Below are 27,605 nucleotides of genomic sequence, written 5' to 3' on the forward strand. Positions count from 1 at the left end.
GAAAGTCGGACTACTCACAAGTGAGTAACATTGTCTGAAGGAAGCCAGAAGATGTGCAGCTTTTTATAACTCTCTCCAAGTTACCCTCTCACTACTTCTGCAGAAGTGCCCTTCAGATATCAGTTCAGGATACTCTGAGAGTTCACGGCTCTCATATCACACAATGATTCTCAAGCCTTCCCAAATCATGTTTATTGATTCTGAATGTAACGGTTCCCTCTACCTGATGTTTCTGGTACTGCATGGAGATGATGTCATTTATCCGTTTACCATCCGTTCTGTCCATATTTACCATAAAGGAGTGTAGAACATTATACTTCAACTTTTGTCACTCTTGTAGATTTAATGGTACATATTTAAGGGATTAACAGCGTGTAGCATGTGAAGGGTGTAAGATGTACACCATGATTTCCTTGGATATTGTTTTTTTCTTTTTGTTACAGAGTCATGAAATCTAAGCCACGAGGTCCTGGTCTGGTTAGACATAGCGTAATGGAAAACTCTATAATGCAAGTCTATAAATAAATTAAAAAAATAAAACAAAAACCAAGCATACACAGTCAGTATTGCAAACTGTTTATTTGTAGTAAATGAAAAGTGTGCCATTCAGTGAGCGAGGGAGAAAGAGGGCTGGGCAGTCGGGGACGGTTGATGTCTTTGGTCCATACTCTGGTGGAGGGGAGTTTGATAAATCAGTGGGAAAAGAGAAAAGGCACTTGAGTTTACAGTTGTCTCAGAAAGGTTTTTGAGAAGATGGACACAGGGTTTACTGGAAGAAATTAATGAACTTTATGTTTTAACCTCCATTAGGCCTAATATGAATATCACATACAAAATGCCCTATGTGAGCACAAATTATATACCTACATATATGTATATACAGTAAGGAAACAAATAAAAAAAAAGGATGGAAAAAAAGAAGAGAATGTGAATTGTTGGATTTATCCCACTGGGAATTCTTTACAGGCAGAGGAAAAGAAAAGGCAGAAAAGTTGCACAGGACGAGACTGTTTCTTTGGCGATAACTTAATATCCCTACAGTTAGGAATGTAAAACAAAAGGTGGTTGAAGGAAGGCAGACAACTTTGCAGATGAGATAATTAATGAATTGTTTAGCATTTGTCCTGCAGCTTTAAATCACTTCATACCGCAGCTCGTCGTTGATGAGCTGGCTAAGAATTTGGTACAACTTCAGTCTGTACAGATCTTTGTGATGATATAACCCCCCTACCAGCTGTGCATGCACTTAAAAGGAAACATTTTGGGAAATGCGCTCGCTGTCTTATGGAGCGTCCAGCAAGTTTGGATGAAAAGAGCAACTGTCTATCTGAACAGGGTTAGCTTTGCTTAGCATAGGCCAGTCTGACTTTATCTAGCTGTAACACAATGCACCTAATCAGCACCTCTGACGCCCATAAATCACATTAAATGTTTTGAGGATTTTTTTTATTTTATTTATTTATTTTTTAAATTACATACAACTGTTTTGCAGTTCCCGAATTAAAGATTTACCACATTTGTAAAAAAAACAACTTTAGATTCATGACTTTAGTGAATTTAACAATTGTAGTTTGTTACTTTACACAGCTGCAATAGGATATCTCACAAGCAGTGTGACAGATTCATCCAGTGACTCTGTTTATTGCAGCTCTATGCAGCTGAAGTGATTTCTGTTATTGAGGTGCTGAGCAGACAATTTAGTTACACTGGAAATGAAAAGTTTCTTAGCGTAGTTTAGGATGGATGCAAGTAAAAAAACAAAACCAAACAAAACACCTGAGAGCTGCTTTTAAACAGATGGGTGTTTCATTACTGCCCTCCTGAGACCAGAAAGCTGGAAACACTCACTGCAACCACTGCTGCTGCACAGGGCCACAGTTGCAGTGGTTGTTTATTTTTCCACCCAGTGGTCCCAAGGAGCAAGAATGGGAATACCCTTGAAAAGACACAGAAGCAACCTTAATGCTGTAACAAAAGTAAAAAAAAAAAAAGCAGCTGACATGAAAAGCAGTTTTTGTTTAGTTTTTTTCTCTTCCTGAAGCAGCTGTCTTAAAAAAAAAAACAAAAACTGTTAGTAGGGGGAAAAAAACAAAAAAAAAAAATCCGGGCCCGTTTAATGTGAAAGGAATCTACCCAATTCCTGACTTGATGCCAGACCAAGCTAACTCGTTGTTCCAGATAGCTTTGTCTTACTGTAAACAAGCTAAAAGCTCATTTCCCATAACGTTAAATCATCCTTTCAAGACAAGCCAGAAAACATTTACCAAAGTTCAGAAACCAGTTTGCATTCTTTTCTCCACAATATTCACTAATTTAACTACTTACGTAAAGAGTGTTAATCTCAATGGGGCAGGAAAAAACTGCCCACAAACCCTTTTAAGAACCAAAAACCCACAAAAACAACCCCCCTTAAAAAAAAAAAAAAAAAAAAATCTGCTCAAAGGAAGACAACATGTTATGAAGAAGATGCAGCAATAATGTAACAACCGATTTTCCACTACAGCCTTTCAGCGCTGCCTATATGTACATTAACTACAGGATTATAAGAGGAGGAATCACCAGGGGGTCCATGTCCCAAACTAAGAGCCCACTGCGAGAGAACGACTTCGAAACGGGCAGTGTCGAAGGATGAGCGATGAGGTATTCACCAGCTTTTTGTTCACAAACTGGGCACTACGATGAGATTCAGCCCCAACAGCAGCAGCTACTTGGCAGAAAAAAGATCTAAGAAATCAATACAACCCTCCAATGAATTCATCAGTTTACTCAATTTTACTTCCACAGATGCACAGAGTGGATATAAAAAGAAGAGCCAACTGACGCTAGATATCGATATATCAGCCAATACCCCCTATACACACACGTACACGTACTCACACACACAGTCATAACCATACACAGAATATGGGATCTACTGAAATTGAAAATACTGGGGTCATTATTAAGTTTCCAGTAATGTATTTCACAAACTAGATAGTAACTTAATGTGAAGACACTTCTCGACTCCACACCTCCATCTTCTCAGCGGTGCCTGCTGCACTGCTGAGAGTTTTGTAAACAATGGAGTCACACTGCTGGACAAACTTTTAATTCTAGTACCCCAAGCATCTTTTTTCTGCATTATGTTGTTAAAAAAAAAGAAAAAAAAAAAAAAAGGAAAAAAAAAAAGAAAGAGTTTCCGTATCACACAGCATACATGCCAATATCCATAAATCAGTGAATGGCTGATATCTATATCAGTCAGGAGGAAAAGGGGAAGAATAGATCCTACACTTTGTTTTTGCACATATTCATAAATCACATATCTGCTTTTTGAGTACCATCTGTTTACAAAGCCATCATGATGCAGACATCCATGTTTCTAGAAAGGCAAATGTGAAGTCTGTGACTAAAGGCAAGCACGACATTAATATGCCATTCGTGTGCATATAACAAGAAAAACACAAAGAACAAACGGCCTGTGAATAAATGTTCAGAACTATGAAAAAGCATGTGCACCACAAAGGAGTTTTCCTTTGTTGAGAGTTTTTACATATTTAACATTATTCTACAAAAGGTAATGAGCCCTCTCTTTGTTATAAAACAATGGACAGCTAGCTAAGAAAAAACAAAACAAAAAACAGCACACATGAAAACTCCGGCGGCCAGTGGGAGGGCGATACATCACTGCCTTAGGCAATATTAAAAAGGAGTAGTTTGACATTTGACACTGGGATATGCACTTATCACCTCCATGCAGAGTCAGATGAGAAGGTAGATAACACACTTGTGTTTGCATTAAATATGGAGCTACAAAGCAGCAGCCAATCAGTTCAGCATTAAAGCCAGAAATGAGTAACAGCTAGCCTCAAACTCGACCCCCCAGAAAAATCCCAGTTTTGTGCAAAAACCCAGAAAAGAACGTGTGAATTAGTGAATTTAGAGGAGCAGTTTGTCACATTAAGACAGCCAAAGCCGTTACTCTCCTTCTGCAGCCTTCACACCAAGCTAATCTAATCAGCTGCCAGATTCATATTTAGTGTACACGTGTGTTAATCAACTCAGAGCAAAGAGTGAGGGAAAGCGCACTGACAAATGTTAAACTGCTCCTTTAAAAAGGGCAACATCTGTGTCCACAGTGTTACTCTCAATACAGCCAAGTCCTAGCGTTAACAAGTTCCCTACTGTTTGTAGCAGCCGTACAAAAAGCTCTGGATTACAGTTTGATATGTCTCTTTTTTCTTTACCTTGCAATGATCAATGACAGTCTGTAGTGTTGATTGCATGTCTACTCTTCAGAAATCCCAGCTAATGCTAGAACTGCTTTTACACTTTCACAACGCTTTCCGTGGTGAAGGCATTGAAATGGTTCTGGGAGACAAGCAGAATAATAAGATCTGAGGTTCGAATCAGAGAGCTGACAAAGCCACAGTAAAAATAGAAAGTACTAAGAGTTCAACTTCAATAGTGCACAAATTGTTGCAGGTAATCATGTCAGTCTCTGGCAGTCTGCTTTAACTGCAAAAACTAATATCAGAGACTGACGATAGCATGACAGTAAGATCTCTCAAAAGGGGCCTAAAGATAGAAACTGTTAACCGTCATCAGGAACGAGAAAAGAAAGAGGAAGAGCGATTACAGAACAGTGAGCGCTTTTCAAGTTTGAAGGATGAATTGATTGATGTGGCGAGGCGGCACTACAGCTCAACTGACGGAAATATGTAAACTTGTATTCTATTCTTCATTAAAAGGAGTTAGTAGGTGGGGAGGAGGTGAAGGGTTGGGGATGGGTATGGGGAGAGAAGGAGGAGTTCAAGGGTTAGTAGATGGGTTTGATTGAGCTTGTGATTTTTTGTTTTTTTAAATGTCAAGGACCATGTGTTCGTGGAACCCTTTGGGGAAGCCCATTGTGAGAGGGTCGGTCTTGGTTGTGAGAGGATGTGGAGGAATGCGAGGGACCTCTTGAGTTGCTAGAGTGCTGTGATGTAGGCCCAGAGGAGGCACCATCATTCTGATGGCGGTGGTTTGCACGACCAGCGTTCCTGTCATTGTAGGAACCACCGTTATACCGCGGACCACCTGAGTGATAACCTTGTCCATGGAAGGTACGCCTGTTTCCTTGAAAAATCTGAGGGGGAGAGTTTAAAGTTTGTCAGTGAAGTAAACCAACATTTGGTCTAATGTCTGACAAACTACGGCTTTCCCGCTGACCTGTTTGGCTGGTGGAGGACGGGTTTCACTTGGGTAGTTGCTCTGGATCTGGGTAGGAGCAGGCGTCTCCGGCAGGGTGGGGCTGGCGACAGAAGATGATGTGGAGCTACAGCGGGATCGGTTTGAGTAGCCTGTACGTGGGTGGTAAACTGTGAGAAAATCACCATAGTGAGTCAACACTCAGCGGAAACCTCTGGGGCTCAAAGATGAAGCAAATGCAGAAGTGCCGAAATCTACATTTCCTCTAATGGCTACTTAAAACTAAGTCAATGGCAGCATCAAAAAGCACATTTACACCCTGTTACAAAAACTATTTGGGCTCTATTAATAGTTTTCCCTTTCAAAAGATATTTAAAGTGACTCATTTTTTTAGACTGTTGAGACTTACATTTACAGGTGTGTCTTAAAACAGGAAAATGCAGCTAATGGGCCTCACCTTCACCAGTGACAGTCACTGAACTGGACCACTCCACTGTGTTTGTTTTTTGGAGTATTTTAATGGCTTATCTAATTATTAATATGTTTTGCTGTGAGGTTTAAAAAAAAAAAAAAAAAAAAAAAAAAAAAAAAAAGACCCCCAAAAGTTTATGCCTTAATTTTGGTGAGTGAAATTCTAGTATTTATAACTCTGTAACACTAATGAACATCGAATTGAACAATGAATGATCTGTTCCAGTGCATTGCACTTGTACAGTTTATGACTACAACTTGTTAACAAAGCTTACAAGCCTTAGTCATCAGTCACAGAGGCATGAATGGTCAGTGGCCCCAAGTGACCACTGCTTACTAGGGGGGGGGGAAGTGTATTCCCAACCCAATTAGTGAGTGGTTGCAGGCTATCAATTGGTGGAAACAGTTGGAAAGAGGCTTCACTAAAAATCTGGTTACTATGATTTTAGTTGCTAGTAGATTGCCATGATGAATTTCCAGCTTGTCTGCAAACACTCTAAACTTTCCACTGAGCTGTAGTAAAACTTGGAAAAAGTGCAACACGATTGAGAAACAGCAGCATTCACCTTCAAAGTAAAAGCTTTGCCTTATCTCCAAACTAGACGTTTCATAAGGAGCAACCTTTGCTTTTCTCTGGGGAGAACATTCAGCTGTTGAACTTCTTAAAGTTTCACTACCACTTAGCGAGTAGTTGTGGAGTGTTTTACAGACGTTATACAAATTACAGTGACTGCAAAAAACTGCAATTTGCACAGTGAAACTGCAACAAACTGCTAGCAACCAAAGTGGTCACGAGGTGGTTTTCAGTGCAGCACCTCTTTCTGACTAATTTCACCCAGCAACAGCAACCACTTGCCAGCCAGTTAGGCAATACATGTTTCCTAGTTACCAGAGGTTGTCGGGTGGTCACCATCTGGTCTTGCACAGGCCTGTGTGACTGGGTTCTAAGGTGACAACTTAACACTGTACCCACTGGTCCAAATATGGCAAATTCTGACAACACAAAACACGGCAGTAGCAAAAACACCAATGTTGAGTCTTCAAAAGGTGAAATCCAAAACTTGTGCGTGAAGTCATGGTGTCTATGTCCCTCTATAAATATAGGCTATGGTCAAAAATGGCAAACCAAGCAACCTTTCTCACTAAGCAGAAAAAAAACGTGTGGTAAGTGCATACAATAGAGTTCTTAAAAGCTTGTTTTAGACAGATCCACATTAGAGGCATTGTCAGAACCTTAAATAGCATGAAATCACAATCTTTGGGTCAAGATTTTAGAGTCAGATAAGACTGCTAACAAGTGGTCTTATTAGCAGAGTCATGAACAAAATCTAAATAAACCAAATGTCTGACATGATGGGACTGCAGCTTCTGCAGACTGGTCCGAATATACAGAGACTAAAAAAGAAAGAAAGAAATAAAAAAAAAAAAAAAAAAAAAAAAAAAAAAAAAAAAAAAAAAAAGAACACACACAAACCTCTTTCTCCCTCATAACAGCCAACTTCACATCCTCCTCTTCAGAGGTTAATTAATAAACAGAGTTGCTAACAATATTATCAAAGCTTCCTTATTGCTCCACTATAGTTTCCAACCATAAAAATAGCACTCTGCTCATTTAGTACTGCATGCTTGCCTTACTATAATCATTACTACATTAGTCATTTCTAGCCTGCTGGTCTTGTATTTTGTGATTTAAGGAAAGGTGCGTGCCAGTCAAGTGTGAGGCATAGTTAAACACAAGTCAGTAGGAGAAATAAATGAGAGGACTTTGAGACTGTACCTGATCCAAACCCTCCGATGCTCGTCTTCAGCGGTTCAAGATCAAATGTAAATCTTAGAGCTTTTCCAAGGTCCTCATCGTATTTACGCTCACTCACAAAGTGCTGCAAATAAATACATAAATAAATAAAAGTGGGGAAAAAACCCCACCCACATTATGTCTCAAAATTTGTCCTTTTCATCTCTACTTTTGTATGCATAAGTAGGAGAATCTGCCTTGAGTTGTAGATTAATTAAAAATAAACACCAATTTCCCATTCAGTCGGTTATGAAATAAAACACCAAGTCAAACTCTGAGATACTGAAAGACAGCATCAAAGTGGAGCAGCTGTGCTGTGCAGGTACCTTGATATCTGCACGCAGTTCAGTCAGCTGCTCCTCTGACATGGATGCCGACTTATCTGTCAGCCGACGGAGCTCCTCTGCTCTCTTCTGCCGGGCGTCCAAGATCATCACTGAAACGTAGCAGCAAAAATATGAACAGATGTGAAAGAATTTAAGGAGGGTTTTTATTATGCAGTCAAATGTCTGCCTGTATTAGGTCTTCCACACATTTGAGCAAAAGTTTAAAAACAGAGCTGCACCTAAAGTGATTCTGAGCTGTTAAACTCTAAACTTTAAATTAGGAGGAAAATTTCAGTTAGTCAGTCCAAAGTTGGCAACATTAGCGCTTACTGTGAGACACGTCCAGCAGCCAATTTGGAAATTTGGCGGACAAAAACAGTCTGAGGCCACCCACTACTTTAAAAACTGTGCCTTCTCTTAAAGACAAACTGTCCTGTGTGTTAGGAAGCAATGACAAGACAGAATTTCCTTTCTTTAAAAAGTAAAAATAATTTAAAATACATTCAAAGTGAACCCATTCTTCTTTTGCTTAAGTTTAAAATAAAGAGTAACCTTTCAGTTTCCTCTAAATACTCATCACTCCGTCAGTTTGTGAAATGCAGCCAATCAAAAGAACAGCATCTTAAAGAGGAAGGGATGGGAACTAAAACAGGTTGTTTCAGGGAATGATAACCTGAGAGACAGCACCAGGGCCCAGTATAAGACAAAAGGAATAATGAACAATGACTCATCCAAAGCTGCTCTACTAGAATCAAAGGACAAAATATGAAGCTCAAACTGGAATAATGGGTCGCCCTGCAGAAATATGCAATTGGTCCCCAGTTCAAAGAAAATGACAACGATTTCAGTTGAGGGCCCATTATGATGGCTGCCAACTGTGACCTCACCACAACCCTGATTCCATTCATACTGGCGCTGAGGTATGGCAGTATTCACCTGCAATACTGTCTTTAACAATAGGTGTCACCACTCGCATCTCATCTCCACTCACTCTAAATAAACGCTGGTCTAAATCTCTGAGCTTCTGCACTAATACAGCTTCTTATTTTATCAACTGGACCATCTGCGTCCATCTCACCCCCCAGCATTATCTTCTGTGAGAAAAATAACATACCTCTGAAGGCATCTCTTCATATCTTCACCAAACATAAAATTTCTCAGTACCGTCTCCTTTTCTGTTGTTTGGCAGCTCCATATTGAACATCCTTTTCCCCAATATATCTATTATCCCTCCTCTGAACATGCTTAAACAATCTTAGCCTTGCTTCTCTAATTTTCTCTCCAAACTGCTCAATCTGCCCAACCTGGTGGTCACTATCAGTGAAAATCTTAAGCGCTGCCACTGGTTAGTGCCATAAATCATAGCAGATGTTCACTACCATCTCTTTAACATTCTCCTTCACTCTTTCTGCTATACTTCTGTCACAAATCACCTCTGACATTCTTCTCTACCTACTTCATCCAGTCCACCCTGTTCATTGCTTTGAATGACTCATTACAGGTACTTAAACTTGTCCATCTCTGCTCATTGTATCTTAACTACATCTAATAACTTTCATTTCTCTTTTCTCCAAAGCATAGGCTGAAAACGCATACCTACACCTCTCCAGGCTCTCTTCCACCTCCACCTTAAACACATCTGTCACTTCTACTGCACACTTAACCTCTGTCCCACTGTTCTCATACATGCCCTGCACCAGCCTCACATACACTTCTGCCACTCCTGGCTTTCTGAAGCAGTACCATTGTTCCTCTCTTGGCACCAGCTTTCTCTAGATCCACAAAGACAGTGCAAACATTGCATCTGTACTGCCCTTTCTCAGGATGAAGCCATACTGCTCCTCGCTAATTGTCACCAGTCTACTTAATCTAACTTCAAAAATTCTTTCCCACATCTTTGTGGTACGGCTCATCAGTTTTATCCCTCTGTAGTTATTACTGTTCTGCACATCACCCTTGTTCTTGAAAATCAGTACCAGTACAGTTCCATTCCCCAGGCATCCTCTCACTCTCCAAGATTCTGTTAACCTGTTATCTACTAAGTCCATAGCCCCTTTCTCCTAGATATCTCCATACCTCCACAGGTATATTGCCTGATCCAGCTTCCACTCATCATCCCCTTTGTGGCTGCCCTCACTTCATTCTCATCTGAACTCTTACCTAACTTTCCTCCATCCATCCTCCTCTGTCTATTTCTTCATTCAGGAGGTCTTCAAAGTCCTTCCATCTTCTCAACATAGTCTGTTCACTCGTTAGCACATTTCCATCTCTATCCTTAGTCACTTGCTCTCGCTACTTAGTCAATTGATACAAGTCTTTTTCTCCCTCCTTCGTGTCCAATCATGGCTGTAAAAGCAACAATCATACACCTGTGTTTTCAACAAGCATGACATGTCCCACTCAGACTAATCCTACAGAGGACATCTGATCAGTATAAATACATTATAACTTCAATATATTTTCAAAGTACCCATTGGTTCTTAGCACTACTGATACAGTCCCACAGCCAGGAAAGAGGTTTAACAAATACTTATTTTTTCCTCTTTTTGAAACATATATAATCTAAAATAAATATACATATATGTTATCAGTTGTTTCACTTTCTCCTGAACGAAGAGATTCTTAGAGTAAAGTAACTTTTGAGAAAACCTGGCTTTTGTAACATTGAAGGAGGACTAGAGTTTCTTTGCTTTCCTCTCAATTCACCACACGCCTTGCACAAAGACAGCATTGAGTCTCCCTTGACACCTGACACTATTCACTTTTTCCAGGCCTGGAACACACAACACTCTACACTGAGAGGACAGAATAAGAGAGAATGGCCTAGTTGTACAAATATCAGGCCTACACTGTCATGTCACACGCACACGCGCACACGCACACACGCTCTAGGTGTATCAGGACCTTAAGGCAACACTGCAGTTTTGAAGAAACTGGGACTTGCTGTTCCATAAGGTTTCTTTTACAACCTCCAGAAGTGATTTAGGTCAGAGTCTCGGGGCCTTTGAGTCAGGTGATCATATCATGAGAAGAACACAAGCAGCTGCAGGGTGGTATGTGACAAGCATAGTGGAAAATACAATACTTACTGGCCTCAGCTTTCACTTTGTCCATTTCCCCCAGCAGAGTCACCTCTCTGTCCATTAAACTAGAAAAATAAAGAAAAGAGGGTAAATTTTCTTGAATCGTCTCTGAAACAAGTTTGTGCATGCCGACTTTGCACTAAAATTGCAGAAAAATACCAATATGGTTAGACCAATGGGGACAGCAGACTTCTGCCAAGGCTGAAAATTCCCTCCACACCATGCACAAATCAAGCCTTCTGAACCCAGAAGGATATTGGAATATTGATTAGTTTAATATTTTAAGAACATCAACATGATGTGTCTATTTTTATTATTTTAATTCAGCTTACATTTATAGAGACACCAAAGGAAATGCACAATTTTGACTCCTCTCATGGGGAAGAATTGTTGCTAAAATTCCTGGATCCAGATCAACTCCAAAAGTTAATTACTTCTAAGCTGGACAAAGCTCCACCTCTGGGAAAATATCCATGTAAATCTGTTCACGACTGAGTAATCTTGCTAGACAACAAATAACCCGAACCTGAGAACCTGAGAACACAGTTGCTGGGAGCCTTAGCATAAACGCTTCAGTTTTGGTGGGATAACACATTTACTGGAGTTTGAGCTTTACACTCAGGACATCTCGCGCCGTTCTCTGTAGCATTATAAAGTCAGCTGTTACGTAGATGGCCATCTTGTATGCCTCAAAGGTTGCTGTGAGATACTAACGAGAATTAGACTACACCCATGGCAAACTCTGAGTGTCTGAGTAATGATGATAGATGGCATCATATAAAACGCACAAAGCAAATATGGAAATTAACTTCTTGTCCTCACTTGTAAATCTAACTATACCGCCTCAGTTTTGTTTCTCATCTGATGGTTGTTCACAGATTACAAATAAAAGAAAGCAACAATGTAGCTTTTCTTTCTAAAAAGCTGAAACATGACACAGCGGTGCTTAGCATCCATTTTCGACAATAACCAACTACCTGCTTTTATACTGGCTGCCTCAATACAATCTTCTATATTACTGACAATAAAACAAAAATTCTTTCATGAGTGTTTCACAGAAGTGGAAGTCTTACTCACAGAAGTGAAGTAAGAGCCTCTTAAGAGTTGTAGGTGTTGAACAATAACAAACCGATCTGTCTTTTATCTTTGTTAAAGTGAATAAGTGTTAAAAGTTTTATAAGCCAGTGCACCAGTGGTCTGGAGCCAAGAGTGGAGCTGAATGGATATCCTCACAGTCAACCACAGCATCAGGTTTCAGCTCTTGAAAGATGAACAATGGCAGCGCTCTATGAGAATTTATAAGGAAAACACTTTATCAACGTGCAAATGTTTCGGTTAATCTTTTTGCTTTGCCGTGTTAGACCTAATAAGCTGAGGTTTTGTAGATGATACTCTGTAATTGCCAGCTTGGACTAAACCCAGATAATCTTCAACCACTTAGTTATTAGTGAGCTCCTAATCTACTGCCAGCTACTTCAGCATTTAGTAAAGTCTCATAAGAATGATCACTACAGTCATCTTATCCAGCCGAATTATCGGAGGCTTAACAGACATGGATTTTTCTTCTTGTCCAGTCCAGCAGTACCTATGAAGTTTGTAAGCCATTTAAAGAACACCCTAAAGTAGAGAAACCACAAAAAATGGACACTTAAACTGGTTTGTAAATCCTGTTAACATGAACTGTATGCCTAATGTTAAAAATATTCAACTGCAAGTCTAAATCCAGGGATTAAAGACAAATTACTACAAGGAAATAATATGTAAAATATTTAGTTTGTTATTATCTTTAATAAAGTGTTCTAAATCAGTCATTTTTTTCTGCATACACATGAAAGCAATCCAAGGTTCAACACATGGACCTCTTTTACTATTATGCAAAGTTGCACCACCACGAAGGACAAAGGTAACTGATGGCAGAGCAGCACCTATAAAAAAATGCAATAATGCCTGCACTACTTTACTGAACATGCAGCACAAATCTGAGAAATGAAATTGGAACAAAAACCTATTTTTACATTCTTCTTTGCTTTTCTGAAACAAATTTTTTCTTAATGCATCTCTCGTCACGGTCTATTTAGACTCACAGATTCAAAATTCTTTCAGGGTTGTCTTACGGATATAGAGGCTTGTTGACACAGTCACAGGAGTGAAAATTATTTCCTGATTTGTTTCTACTTACTTTTTTTTTTTTTTTTTTTTTTTAAACACTGTGGGTCCTGTTTAGCAAGACAAAGTTTAAAGAAGTTCACACAAAATTAAGAGCAGTGTTTTTACAACTTCAGACACTAATTTTAGATCAAACTAACTGAGACATCTGTAGAGACCTGCAGACTAGCTTTATGTTTTTTGGAAGTCGTGTTCTCTCTCTCTCTCTCTCTCTCTCTCTCTCTCTCTCTCTCTCTCTCTCTCTCTCTCTCTCTCTCTCTCTCTATATATATATATATATATATATATATATATACACACACACACACACACACACACACACACACACACACACACACACTATTAACAGCACAGAACAGAATATTATCAATATAATATCAATATACTTTTTGATTGTTGAATAAAAACACAATTTTACTTCAACATCAACTACATGACAACAGGCACATTTAAAATGAATTCCCATACCAGCTCTGTAGTTCAGCAAATGTCTGCTTCATCCTCTTTACTGAGGAGTCCATCTCCTCCTTGACCACCATCCTGTAGCGAGTCAGTGATGCAGTACATCTCTGCAGGTCCTTCACAGAGCGGTCAATGTTGGAAGCTGAGAAGGAGAGAATAAGGAAGAGTTAAGCAAGAGTTTTGGGGCTATGACACATTTGTTTTCAGGTTACCTTTGCCCTTGGTTGTGAGGCACAAAGAAACAATATGGATAGAATAAAATGGGCTTCTGGAAATAAGAGCCATGTCTAACCCATCTTCTTTACTCCTGATGATCCTTGCTCATCTGTGTTGGATGCTAATGAGGCAGGGGGATGATGTGAATTTGAGTTTGGCCTTTGTCGTGACTTATTGCCTCTGGGAGCCTGGTGATTTCTTCCTCCTGGCTGAGAGATAGGACTTGGAGCACTACCTTGACTTTCTGCTTCTGCACCTGTGAGAAGACAAAGTACTTGTCAGGACACAAAGTAAATAATTATAAAACTAACCTCATGTGAAGAAGCAGAATCTATTAGGGACAAGGTTCTTGGTATTTTCTATTTGTAGCACGCTTGTAGCACTTGCTGCACTAGTTTCAGACAGCATTTGAGCATGTTTTGGTTGGTTTCCATCTTCATGAAGGGAAATGAGGGATGGCATTCACCAAAGCACACTGAAAAACCTCTGGATATAATTTGATTAAGAATGATCTTTTTAAGATTTATTTGCATTTGTACTAACGGCCAGCACACAGAAACAGTCAAATGGGCCTTGTGGGTAAACCATAAATAAAATATATAGCAAGTTGCCCACTCAGGCTAAGTCAGCAGATCATCTGCTAGGTTCACTTTAAAAGTTAACTTCCCACCAAAAAACTGCCTAGTCACATGTTCCAGGAGGACATTTTTAAACCACTAAGATTATAAGTACACATTTCCCCACTGAACTTTGATTTTGATTAGATAACACCAGATTAATTTCTTCAGGTTAAGTAATAAATAACTCTCCTTAATAACTCTGTAGCATGTGGCTACAGGCTCTGCTCTACTTTGTGGACAAGTTTCATTGATAAAAATCTAACGGGACTTTCACACTGTGTCCTTGGCTCACTTAAGGTGACCTTCCTGCAGTTACGTCCTATAACAAAAATATTTGTCCAGGAACAGATTTACTTTAAAAGGTTAAATAAGGGGCAGGTTGTAAGAGCAGCAATTTGCATAGCCATAAATTACTCTATCCATCCATAACATTTTAGCTGAACAGTTGCATTTACCGGTGGTTTCGGATGTAGCAGGTTCAGAGTCCAGCTCGGCTGCATCCAGGGAGGCAGAGTCCAAGTGTTCACTCAGCGAATCAAGAGACTCTCCGTCCATTACTGAGCCGTTGGCATGAAAGCCATTGAGCTCGTCCTTGCCCTCCTCGGGTGATGTGGCCTCAGGTGGAGCAGGTTCTGCTGGGGCCTCTGGCTGAGGTTTGGGCTTCTTTTTCTTCTTGGGCTGAACAGTAGAATATCAGTGTCAGCCTTCTTTGTTTATCATCTTTTTACATTCAGTGCAGTGACATCAACTAATTCAGAGCATGCACAAAGGGAAAGCTATCCTTTAAATGAAAATGAAAAAGCTTTTGGCAGAAGAATTTACTATACAAATCCATGCGTTTTAGAACCAATGAGAGCAGATTAAAATGTCATGAATGATTTGAAACTAAATCTTTTACTAAGAAACAGTGACATAAATATGCCAACTCAACAAAGAGATGTTTAAGACGGAGGCTTTGTGGTTCTCACCTTCTTTTTTCCAGTGACATTCCACTCCTTCAGGATCTCAACTGCACTGCCTGCGGTGTAAACCAAACAATGATGACGAAGGTACACGTTGACACATGGCAGATTGAAAATCTTGTAATACCATCTGAACATATGAATGCCTCGAGGCATTGTTTAGACACTGCTAACTAAGGAAACAAAAGAGTAGTCTGACGTAGAGACACAACGCTCCTTTGCTATAATTAAACCTGCCAAACCAAAGGCATGCAAATGATATGCAACTACAGAATGCAAAGCATGGCAGGCATGATGGTGAAAAAAGTTTAAGGTTAACGACAAAAAAAAAAAAGTGTGCAGTGTACATGTTAACATGTACACCTCAAATATAGGACAGTTCAAAGAAATCATTAAAAGGCATAGAATTATCATGGCACTCATGGCCACGACCTGTGTATGTAAACACAACTCTACTTGTGGAGTGAGTGAAGTCAGCTCCATTAAATACCAAATTACAATTCACTTTCACAGAAATATCCTGTAATCACAGTAACTTTCAGAGATTCTGTGTCCTCATACCTTCTAAAAAAGCCTGCACGGCCTTATCGACACAGTTCTCAAAATGCTGTAACACCAGAACAATCTCATTGTTGCTTTTGTTGGGGACAACCGCTCTGACGGCACTGATCTGTGAAGCATAAGGAACATTAGCATTGACAAGCATAAGGGCCCTCAAACATTTACTGTAAATTCACTTTATGTAAGAGCTGGCTGTAGCTCTTACTTAACAAGAATGCATACTCTTAATAATAGACTATTAATGTAGAAATATACAAAGCTTTCATTTTGGTCAGTGAAATAATGATACTCCATGGCTACTTTAGTCAATACAACTTTAACTGGCTGTTAACGCAACTATATAATCAGACAATCATATGATACATGTAGACAAGGTCAAGACAACCTGTTGAAGTTTAAACTGAGCATCAGAATGAGGCAAGAAAGGTGACTTAGGAGAAGTGTGGTGAATGTGTGAATGTGGTGTGGTTGGTTGTTGATGGTTCCTGGAATCATCTGAAACTGGTTTCTTCAACATGACAATTAGTTCGCTGCAGTCAAAAAAACCCCAGTCAGCATAACTAAATCATTGATGTAAATCCAAAGAAACACCAGAATCTTTGTGACGCCATCATGCTGATATGGACCAAAACCTGTAAGGAATGTTTCCAGCACCTTGCTAAACCAATACCACAAAGAACACTTCAATGAAATATTTTTGCTTTTCACCATTTAATATAAAAAACATATACATTTAAAATAATTTTTGGGATCCTATATACAATTCTCATGGTTGTAAAACTCTGTACTTCCCCAGAACTGTTAAATTACAGTTTAACAGATTTAAAGACTCTTCCTGGCATGGGATTAAGTGATACATACCTATATAGCCCTCATTTTTTCAAGATAAGATATCTGTTAAGCTGGTGAATCTGATTTTTGCTCCACTTCAACATAAATCATGCTCTGACAATTTGCCCTCTCATGTTTACTGTCGCCAAAAAACTACTTTCCAGGAACCTGCTGTACACATCTCACAGTAAATGAAACTGAACGCCAAGCTTTAGGAGCATCAAACTTTGGCAGGAGATAAGAATCCAATGATTAGAGATGGAAATCGAGAACCAGTTTCAGATAGTACAATCTATCAAAATCATGCCTCCAACATTATCAGTTCTATTTATCAATGCTGACACGCCATTTTTGACGCACTGCAAGGCAGTAACGTCAAGCTCACAGCACTGACTCACATGCAAGTCTACAGATATGTTTACTCAGGTATTTGCATTTTGTTTCAGTTGAGCTTTTATGCAGTATACATTATCTTTAAATTAATATAAAGCTCCTAATTTTGTTCAATTATTGTGCTGATTCTTGCTGCTGAGAAAAAAAAAAAAGAAAAAAAAAAAAAGCAATTCCAGCAATGAATATATTTTTTGTTACTCTTCTTTTATAATTTCATTCTAATCTTAATATCCACAATGATAACACATATTTCGCGACTTAATGTTTCAGATTAAGGCCTCCAAAAACAAACAAAAATACAAAAGTGCAGCACCAATCATGAAGAGTGTGTAAATTTCTTACCTTCTCCTTCATCCTCTCAGCCGTTCCACCCTGGGACATGACCATTTTTGAACGGGTATCAAACACCACTCCGGATGTATCTGGAAAAATATAGCAGAAACTCAACTGCATTGTCCATTTAGCCCTTCAATTGTATTTGCAAACCTCTGTAGAGCATCATTTGCAAAACAAAACCACCAGCAGACATCTTCAGAGATTTCCTTGAAAAAAAAAAAAAAAAAAAAAAGTTGCTGGCCACCTTTATGAATACTAATCAGGTTTCAGCGGCAGAATTATGCTTGTGAAACAGACATGTGACGTGACATGTTAATCTACACGAGGAAAAAAACAAAGTATTTACATCTGAAATTGAGAAAATAGATTTTGCTTCCTGTATGCAAATAAACAAATGTGAAAAATGAAGATGCCAGCCTCACAGGACTGTGGAGGTGGAACGATGTGTTATTTAAGCATGTAAGCACAACCACTTCAGATACAAGCACAAAGGAAGCGCTTAAAAAAAGAAAAAAGAAAAAGAAAAAAAGAGAAGACTTCATCACATCTGTGCCTGAACTGTCTGGAACACGGATCTCATTTTAATGACTAATAACCAATGATAGCATCCAAAAAGACATTCTTTCAAGAAGGAAAAACTTCAGAGTTTCTTCTAGCAGGAGGAGAATAAATCTGGCTCATTGAGACAAGCAGCTGAGTCAAGGTAAAATGAGATCTCTTCCTGTAAGGTCAGATGACACTAATCTTTAAAATGATAAACAAAGGCCTTCAGCTGAATGCGAAGAGTCAGAGTGAAGTCCACAGTTAATCTCTGGCCATTGAAAGACACAAGAGAGGAAACTGCTGAGCCCTTGTAAAAGTTGTTTTTCTCGTGCATGGAAGTAGGTTAATGTCACTGTAAATATCCACAGCTCCAATTCGCTGTAAAAGTACAGCCATCTGCACGTACTTTCAGGACAACTCCATTAGATTCCAGCTGAAAACAATCATGCACACATTTATTTGTTGAATAATTTATTGCTGTGACCTATCTGTAACTCAATTCTTGTGCACCATATAGAGATACAGTATTGTGCAAAAGTCTTGCACCATCCTTCATGTCTTTATTTTTTGCTAGGGAAATGGGGATAGCAATTTGTTGAAACAGGTACATGGAAATGCAGTACATAAGGCTATATCATACTGAGAGAAAGTCAGCATTAGCATGACCACCTTTATTGTGTAACACAGTCTGAACTCTTTTAGAGAAGGTTTCTTGTATTTTTATTTTTTTTTTTAAGTCATCTTCAGGAACAGTTATCCAGGCTTCATGAAAGACAAAGCTCTTGTTTGGATGTTGTGATCAGTTCTCTATCAAATAGATTCCACACTGCTTCAATAATGTTGAGGTACGGGGTTGGGGAGGCCAGCAATGACTGTTTTTGTATCCAAGTATGCTTTTACAGCATTGGCAGCGTGTTTGGGATCATTGTGTTCATGAAGAACGAAGGTACTACCAATCAGATGCTTTCCAGACGGTATTGTATGATGTTTCAAAATTTGATTGTACTTTTCTGCATTCCAATTTTGACAAGGTCCCCAACACCACTGTCTGAAATGTAGCCCCAAAACATTACAGAACCTCCATTGTGTTTTACAGATGGCTAATGATGATCAGTTGAACCAAAAATTTCAAATTTGGATTCATCAGTGCATAAGACCCATGAGACATGTGTAATTTGCTATATCTCAGCTGTTTCTCTGCCATTTTCCTTCCTTAAGAATGGCTTCTTAACAGCCACCTTTCTACTGAGACCATTTATGTCGATGATATTGTTCATCTGCTGTAGATAGATTTTTTTAAGGCCTCCCACTTCTTTTGACATCCAGTTCTCAAGTTTCCTTAAGTTAAAAAAAATCTTTTTCTAAGGATACACTCCACACTGAGATATGCCAAGATTTCAGCTAATAGCACAAAATCACCTTGGTGGTGCAAAAACATCATCTTAAATCTGTCAAACTGTTATCTTGGGCATTTTTCAAGGATTGAACTAAACAAATGGGAACAAATGATGTGCTTTTGCAACAGGCTACTAGTAAAAAAGTGCCTAAAGATGCAATATAAAATTGGTTCTTTGCAAACCTTCTGTTATATGTGGACACAACACTGGTTCCTCCTTTGAGATAGGCACCTTTTTAATGCTCAATTCATATGACAGTGTTAAGTGGCTTGAAAAAACAAACAAATCATTCCTCTGAAAATTATCAGGTAGAAAGACTTGACTGAAAATGGGTGAAAAAGCAGTCAATGTCCAAAGAAAAACTTTGAAAGACCTTCAGAAAGCCTGGAAAACTCTTCCTGAAAACCACTTTAAAATAAATGACAAAGTCTAGTTCCTTGGAAGCAAACTATAAAGATATGTGATTAAATCAAGAACTTTCCAAGTACTTTACAATAAATTACATTGTATTACATTTATATTTTGTCTTCACCCTTACCTCTTTGGCTGTTTTTCTTTGCCATGTTGTCACACAGAAGTATCCAAGAAATTCTCTGCTGTTTATTTTCTGCAGTGTATAGTCCTTCAAATATATTCAAGCTGATGTACAGCTAACGGGTCCAAATGTGACAAAACTTTCAGTTGGAGTTGCTCTCGGAAGAGAAGAGGTCAATGAGGCTCAGAGCTGGCAGAAGGGTTGGAAGAACAAAGGTTCAGATCCAGACCGTCACCATTCAGTCAAAGATTTGGGTTTTCCCCTTTTCTCTACCCTCACTAAATCTGTGGAATGAAAGAAAAAGAAGGAAAAAAGAACAACTCAGAACTAGTGATAAAGAAGTGCTTTTGTGTCAGTATCTAAATGTAGGAAGAAAAAAAAATACATAAAAAAAAAAAACCCAACTGTGGCCATGCTGTACCAATTAAAAATGCACAGATACCACCCTTCCTTTTTGTATGATCTGAGAAAAAAAAAGAATGCAAACGAAATCCATTTCCTCTGACTATGAAATACGAATGAAAAACAGATTTCAATAAATTATTGTCTGTCTGGCGGAGTGTCCTCGGGAAAAAAAAATAAAAAAATAAAAATCTGCAGCTCATATTGTCCTTGGCAGAAAAGCTGCATATAGTTGGGAAGAAAAAGTTAGCAGGGCTTCAGAGTAACACATTTTTAGGGGTATTTCCTTTTTCTCGGTTGTCTACAGTGGTGGGTGATAATGCTGTGCTGGCAATGGTGTTGCAGTGTGCAGGCCTTTGATTGGGCTGGTGACGACTGCGTGCAAATATCTGAAAGTTTATTAAAAAAAATAAATTTGTGTGTGTGATTTAAAACTACTTTGAATATTCTAAGTTTTTCTGTCAGCCTCTATGATGGCTACACTGGGTCTGAAATGAAGTTGTTTTTTTGTTTTTTTTACCTTTGGACACTTTTACAACTTATTTTCTTTACTGGAAATTAAACAGGAAGAATAAGAGTCGGTGATGTCAGAAATTACATAACGTTTGGTTTTGGTATAATGACATGGGTTCTTAATTTAGACAAAACTACTGAAAGTACAATTTTGCAATTTCCTTCATTGTGAGGAAAAAGAGCAACTGCAAGTCCCTATTACACACTTGGAAATTTTACAGTCATCATGCTTAGTAATCAATATAGCAGACACATTCTCTTGCCCATCTCACTGCTGCTTTATTTGAACTTTATTTAATTATGCCAACTCTAGCCTTAAAATTGCTTCAGCCAGACCTCCAGTAGTCTGGATCCAGTTTTATGGCCCAGCTGTTTGTATCTTATAGGTTTCCCTTTCTGATCCTGGTTCACCAGAAACGGAAACTTAAAAGGCTGTAGAAGCCAACACCCTCTTGATTAGGACTTGGCATACCATAGTCCCAGTTCCACCACACCTTTACAGACGTCAAACTCACATATGCACGCACGATCAACAAGTGACACTGCACGAGCCACTCATGCAAAGGCACCGAGATGTACTGTGTTTATCAAGAGGGATGGTTCTCCAGCGTTCAAGAGTGCCAGGTGCACTCCTGTTGAGTGATGCCATTAAGAAGAAAATGCCAACGCAGCACTCATGACGCAGAAAAGTTTGGGCTTTAAGGAAGGTACGTGTGTGTGTGGCAGATTTAAGAGGAAAAGCACTGATAAACAACATACAAACAATCCAATCATCAGGTAGTTTTTTGGGGGGGCTGTAATTTAATCTCTGTTAAATTCCTGCCAGAGAAGCCAGTGATCGCTAGGTTCACAGTTAATTAAACCTGTCGGGCATGACTAGAAAACCTAGACTACCTCCCTTAATTATAAGGCGTTAAGTGTAGCTGGCTAATCAGAGAGATATATAAATACCCCCTCATCCGTTGCTGCATCTTAACTAGCATCTTGCATTATATTCAAGCTCAAAGCCTGAATAATAAGGATCGCTACAGAAGCGGAAAGGCTTCCCCACAACCCCCCCAAAAACATCCCCATCTTTTGTGAAAGGACCTCCACGACAAAGATCGGCCAAAAAACCCCGAACTTCGTGTTTATTGTAGCGGAACGATCCGCTCAATCCGCCTGTTATGTAACGTCGCTGTTTTAATCGTTCGCTTTTTAAAGAATATCTACACATTTTTGCAAACTCCTGACTGAAAGCAACTTGCACAATGGGGGTCTCGGTCCAGTCTTTCATCGGAGAGCAGCTCACTGCACGTATTTGGCTGAAGTCCGGAGGTTACGTTACCGTTAGCGTGCTAACATTACCTAACGTTTATAGCATCTCTGCAGGGCTCTGCCTCACTGACCGCAAAAAAATTCCCTGTCGCATTAAATTAGCCTCCCCCCAAAACACGGAGAATGTATGCATAGCTAAATGCAGCACATCAGACAAACAACCCCTCTCTGGAGGGACCTCTGAATGCCGCTTTGGCTAACGTTAGCGCGCAGCTAGCAGACCGCTTGGCTTTTATTAGTCAGGTTTGTGCTGTAAGGCTAGCCATCACTCGGCTACTTAACTTTAGCGTTAAATACTCTGCTGCTGTTAGAGCATGTTTTTTTTTCAGTCTAATAACACAAAAATATAGTCTAAAAATCAAGAATACGTACTTGTTGGCGGCAGCAAGTGAACAGTAGCTTCTGGAAACGAGTGTCCGGAGCTCCCACCACCAGCCGTCTGTAATGCCAAGTAGTCTGCTGTGGGCAATATTTTCCTCGACCAGACTCCTCCGGGTTGCCAGGTTGGATCGAAAGAACGCCCCTTTTAACATTCAAACAGGATGTGAAATGTACTACAGCATAGTTACTGTAGTTTTGTGTTTTCGGATTAGTATTTTTTGTATTATTTCGCTTTACGTTGTTTTTGTTGTTTTTTTTTTGTAGTTTGTTTGCAAGATCGACTCGCTTTCTTTAATGTAGTTTTTGTTCTATAAGAATATTTAGGTTTACTTTTGTAAAAGGTATGTAGGATTTCCTTTGTAAATAAAAATGCTGAGTTATTATCTAATAATTTAGCGCGGTGGTTAGCACTGTTGCCTCACAACAAGAAGGTCCTGGGTTCCACCATCCACCATGTGCCCAGAGCCTTTCTGCGTGGACTGCATGTTTTCTCCGGGTACTCTAGCTTCCTCCCACAGTCCACAGACATGCAGTTAGCGGGGTTAGGTTAACGAGTGACTCTAAATTGTGAGTGTCTTCCCCCATGGTAGGTGGGATAGGCTCATGCAGCGCAGTCGTGGTTTTGTGTGGACCCTAAAGACCCTGATATTACTGTGCAAACATAAAAGTATTTGAAGGTAGTTAACTCACAGACATGTTTGTACTTTACTTATTTTATACGTGTATATTTTTTCATTGAGTTTATTTTTTTTCTTTGTACTTTCCTTTAATTACATTTTCTATTTTTTTTCACAAGTACATTTAGTTTTTAGGTTAGTTTTAGTTATATATGATAACTTAAAAAAATATGATAAGCTATGATAACCTTTGTTAACAGTAATTTTACAGTGTTTACAGTAATGTAGCAAAAAAGGGAAGGTGCCCCAATGAGGTCCCCTTCCCTTTTTTACCGCATTTCTTTTTACATTTGCATGGAACTGCATCAGTGAATAAACTCATGTATTTTCTGGTTATTGTTCAAAATAATTAGATACAATGGATTTAAGAAAACGTGCCAAATTAAAAGTGAAACTTTAAAATATTTCAGACTAATTTCCCCCCAGTACATTGTAATTATGTGAAGCCCAGGCTTATGTCAAAACAACATAATAAAATAGTAAACAAAATAAATAGAAGAATAATTAAAAGTTTTACAGGCACATCCAGGGTCCTTTCGATCAGTGGATGAAACAATTATTACCTGAGCTAATAAATTCCAATTCTGTCTGGCTCTCTAACCCTGGTGTTACAGAATAATACATAGTGAAATGGCATTTGTGGTGCCAAAGAATATTTTTATACTTTGCATGAAAATAACTCAGAACTCTTTCTTCTTTTAATCAACGAAGTGAACAATTGACTAATTTATGGCAGCTCTGCCATACAAATGTTTAATAATCTATCAATGTAATAACAATCTGTTATCTTTTAACAGCTTTTCAAGAGGAGTTATTCTTTTGGTTAAAAAAGATTAACTGTATAAGATCGGGCAACAACAACAACAAAAAAAGCACGAGTACATACTGGAAAGTATAATTTGGATCTTTGTTAGTTCAATAGAGAGAAAATTAAGGAAGCTTTTCACCAAATTGATTAGATTTATCTCGAAGGGACAGACTTCCCCCCCAAAAAACAGAAACAAGAAAAAATAGCATTTGGAATAGAAGGAGGGGAGGTTTTTAAGAACCAATAAATTTAACATGACTTTTATTTTTCTATTTTTTTTTATTAATTAAGACGCATACTATTAAAACCTGGCAACCCAGAATCCACGTCGTCATTTCCGAAGTCGAAGAATAGGGTACGCTCGTTGTGTTACCTGCACCGCCCGCCAGCCTCTTTAACAGCCATCCACATGTGCTGTCATGATCGGGCTCACCTCGAGCGGTGAAATAACTTTAAAGCAGATGTTTAAAAAGCTGTAAGTGTGGTGCTGTGAGTGAGCGAGGTAAAGGAGGGGACCTTTGGGTACACCATTACCGATAGAAAGAAATCCAGAGCGAGGGGAGCGGAGTAGCTCACTACACCAAAATGGCAACCCCCTATGTGACAGATGAATCTGGTAAGGCTGATGCATGTGCCAGACCTTTGTCTCAAAGAAAATGTATCTTCCGAGTTAAGTCTTACAGCTACAGGGGAGAGATAGCCCGTCTTTCCCTTTTGCAGCAGTCATCGTTTATAGTTCCCCGACATCGTCAACTGACGGGTTTCTATTTTGCAGCTAGCTAATGCTAGTAGCTAAAAATGGCTAAGTCTTCCCTAAAGCTAGTTAGCTTGTTGCTAAATACTCCAGGCGCACTTTATTAGTTATGAGAGTTAAATCACCGTTTAACATAACGCTTATAGGTGTCAGACACACATTTCCACTGTTGCCTAGGAAAACATCTGCATATATGACTTTAAATTCCATTTCGAGGGATAATCTGTTAGTGTCCGCAATAGCTAGAGCTAACGCTGCTGGTGCCGTGAATTAAGCTGATGTTGTCTTAGACTGTCACTGTATTAAGTCCGTTTAGAGGCTGTAATTTAATCCAAAGAACATTCGTAGTAAATAATTTTTTTTGACTGTACAATTGTTAAAAATAACGAAGAATTGTGAATTAATAAAAGCAGATAAATTTGATTTGTTATTCACTTATTTTCCAAACAAGCACAGTGACATCTAGTGGTGTGTAAAGCTTATAACAGTCCTTAAACAAGTTTTACCTCTGTGTGCAATAAACTAAATATGTCCCTGTATTTAAAGAAAAATCTAATACTGTTGTTGAGATGATCTGCAGCAAAGCCACTTTCACCTTTGCTCACTGTAATTATTCTGCATGTGTTGTGTTTTGGTGTTTCTGTGACCATGGGGTAGTTCGACTGATATGTGTACAACTTTTTAAGTGGTTCACAATGTGACACGAAGAATGCATTCTATGCACATACTTGTAAACTAAGTGGACTGGTTAATGTTTTCTTTATTTTCAGCTACATATGTAGTTATTGTCGTGGATGCACATATTAAACACATTAAAGGGAATGAATATTTCTATAAGTCACCTGTTTATTTTTTACTGTCATGGTTTACTGCTTGGACCTTGGCTTTGCTTGTGGTATTAGTGCCTTTTGGAACATTTTTTTCATGCAGTCAAAAATATAATGACTTGCAGTGTGCGTATTTGTATTAAGGTGTCCAAAGTTTGGTAACTTTGAACTGAACTGAACTATGCAAACCAACTTTATTAGAGTCTACAAATTGGGGGGAAAAGTAAATGCAGCTGAAAATGTCTTTATTTTCCTCTCTTAGCATAAGGATTTGTTGCAGACCTTTAAAGTTAGAGTTAGTTTCTTGGTTTATGGTGGACTTTTGAGATTTGCTAAAATAATCTTCAAAGTAGGAACATGTTAGTATCACCATTTTATGGGTTTTAAAATGCCTAAAATGTGTGGAAATCCATAAAAAGCATTGTATTAACGTAGGATTCACAGTTAATACATGTAGTTGGTCAGGGCCTTGAGGCTGCAGGAATCTCACACTGTCCAAGTCTCTCTTTTAAATCATCAGTGTTGCCTTTCTGGGAAAACACTGAAAATATCCAGTGAGAATAGAAGCAGTAGACATTTTCAGGTCACTCATGCACGAAGGTGTATGTCATCTCTAAAATGCTTTGCCTGTTTCTCTTCAGGGAAATACATCGCTGCTACTCAGCGACCTGATGGAACCTGGAGGAAGCCGAGGCGAGTGAAGGATGGTTATGTGCCCCAGGAAGAAGTCCCTGTGTAAGCGCCCTTCTTCTTTCCTTACAGTGTACACACAGTCTTTTTGTGCATTAGTAGGGCTGCATCGTTAATATAAATTAATCATATGCTATTATTTCAATTGCATTTCTCTTGCTTTAGGTATGAAAACAAGTATGTCAAGTTTTTTAAGAGTAAACCAGATCTGCCCCCTGGTTTGAACCCAACTGATGCAGCGCAACCAAAACAGCAGCAACAGCAGCAGCAGCAGAAGATTCCCGGGTGTGGGGACAATGAGACAGCTGGTCTCTCAAAGTCTGCCAAACGCAACATGAAACGTAAGGAAAAACGAAAACAGCAGCAGCAGCAGGGCCAGGATGGCGATGCGGACGTGGAGTCGGTGAGCAACGCCGTCGAGAACGTGTCCATTTCAGAGAGCGACAAGTCTGCAAACAAGACGGCGGCGCCTGTTTCTGCGGCTTCTTCCATTGACTCTTCAGCAGCGGCGGCTGAAAAAGCTAAGAAGATCAAAAACGTAAAAAAGAAGCTGCGACAGGTTGAGGAGTTGCAGCAGAAAGTGGACTCGGGGGAAATAAAACAGCCAACAAAGGATCAGTTGGAGAAGCTGGGTCGGGCAACGGCCTTACAAGAGGAATTAGAGCAGCTGGAGCAGGATTCCTGAAGCAATAAAAGACAGCAGAAGAGTTGGATGGACTCAACGTACAAACTACACACAGGAAGGGACCCTTGCAGCTTTTGTGATCATAGATTCCATTAAACATATTGTACCTATTTGATATTTGTTATGAACTTGGGAAGTGAACACAGCCCCAGCACCGTCTGCATAGCAGGTGTCGCATCTTAACCACGGACAAGGTTGTTTTATAGATTCTGATAAATAACATTGTGACTCCTCATATACTTGTGCAGGAGAGGTTCTTCATCTATAAATATGTTTAAACGGATAATTGTGAATTGTTTTGTGCGTGTCTGTCCTCTCCGTTTTGTACTTTTCATCACATCACCATTTACAGAAAAAAAAATAAACATGGAAAAAATCCTTTTTTTTGTTGAAGAAATATGGTTTGTTAACATTTCTGTTTTGGAAATTAACATTCTTGTCAATGGTTGGATGCCCTCTTGTAGTCTCACTAATGTTGAGTCTTCACAGTCATTACTTTTATTAAAATACAAGCTGTGTAAAGTGCTTTTGTGTTTTTTAAAGTGAAATATATTTTAAAAAGCATTTACTTGTTCAGAAAATAAAACTAAGGGTGATGATCTATATTTTCGTTTTTATCTATAAATCACATTAAAAAATTCAGCAATTATCCTACTAACAAGTATTACTGTAGCTAAAACCATTC

General features: G+C 38.9%; 2 protein-coding genes across 3 annotated transcripts; one reads left to right on the forward strand and one right to left on the reverse strand.

Annotated features, from left to right (window-relative positions):
- Positions 1-560: 560 nt before the first annotated feature.
- spats2 (spermatogenesis associated serine rich 2) lies at positions 561-22,593 on the reverse strand. Its single transcript, XM_003439093.5, has 13 exons — positions 22,471-22,593; positions 19,870-20,150; positions 17,398-17,477; positions 15,832-15,940; positions 15,277-15,326; positions 14,764-14,986; positions 13,765-13,944; positions 13,479-13,614; positions 10,851-10,909; positions 7,762-7,871; positions 7,418-7,520; positions 5,191-5,339; positions 561-5,107 (listed from the first exon to the last, which is right to left on the reverse strand). The coding sequence occupies exons 2-13, from the start codon at positions 19,892-19,894 to the stop codon at positions 4,847-4,849; spliced, it is 1,485 nt and encodes a 494-aa protein (XP_003439141.1). The 5' UTR covers positions 19,895-20,150; positions 22,471-22,593; the 3' UTR covers positions 561-4,846.
- Positions 21,363-27,442, forward strand: pym1 (PYM homolog 1, exon junction complex associated factor). 2 transcript variants are annotated; one of them, XM_005448462.4, is made up of 3 exons: positions 21,363-21,488; positions 26,187-26,280; positions 26,401-27,442. In XM_005448462.4, the coding sequence occupies exons 1-3, from the start codon at positions 21,458-21,460 to the stop codon at positions 26,918-26,920; spliced, it is 645 nt and encodes a 214-aa protein (XP_005448519.1). In that variant the 5' UTR covers positions 21,363-21,457; the 3' UTR covers positions 26,921-27,442. The 2 variants fall into 2 exon arrangements, with proteins under 2 accessions (XP_005448519.1, XP_003438956.1); XM_003438908.4 differs by lacking the exon at positions 21,363-21,488 and adding an exon at positions 24,281-24,580.
- The last annotated feature ends 163 nt before the right edge of the window (positions 27,443-27,605 follow it).

Source organism: Oreochromis niloticus, linkage group LG20 (assembly GCF_001858045.2).
Source record: "Oreochromis niloticus isolate F11D_XX linkage group LG20, O_niloticus_UMD_NMBU, whole genome shotgun sequence".
In the NCBI taxonomy this organism is placed as follows: domain Eukaryota; kingdom Metazoa; phylum Chordata; class Actinopteri; order Cichliformes; family Cichlidae; genus Oreochromis; species Oreochromis niloticus.

Excerpts from the sequence above, each read along its gene's own strand:
- spats2 (XM_003439093.5), bottom strand. The coding sequence starts at position 19,894 with ATGGCAAAGAAAAACAGCCAAAGAG. Across the intron at positions 14,987-15,276 it reads ATGTCACTGGAAAAAAGAAG|CCCAAGAAGAAAAAGAAGCC; the intron begins GTGAGAACCACA and ends TCTACTGTTCAG. Across the intron at positions 5,108-5,190 it reads GTCCTCCACCAGCCAAACAG|ATTTTTCAAGGAAACAGGCG; the intron begins GTCAGCGGGAAA and ends TCTCCCCCTCAG.
- pym1 (XM_005448462.4), top strand. The coding sequence starts at position 21,458 with ATGACGCAGAAAAGTTTGGGCTTTAAGGAAG. Across the intron at positions 21,489-26,186 it reads AAGTTTGGGCTTTAAGGAAG|GGAAATACATCGCTGCTACT; the intron begins GTACGTGTGTGT and ends GTTTCTCTTCAG. Across the intron at positions 26,281-26,400 it reads CCCCAGGAAGAAGTCCCTGT|GTATGAAAACAAGTATGTCA; the intron begins GTAAGCGCCCTT and ends CTCTTGCTTTAG.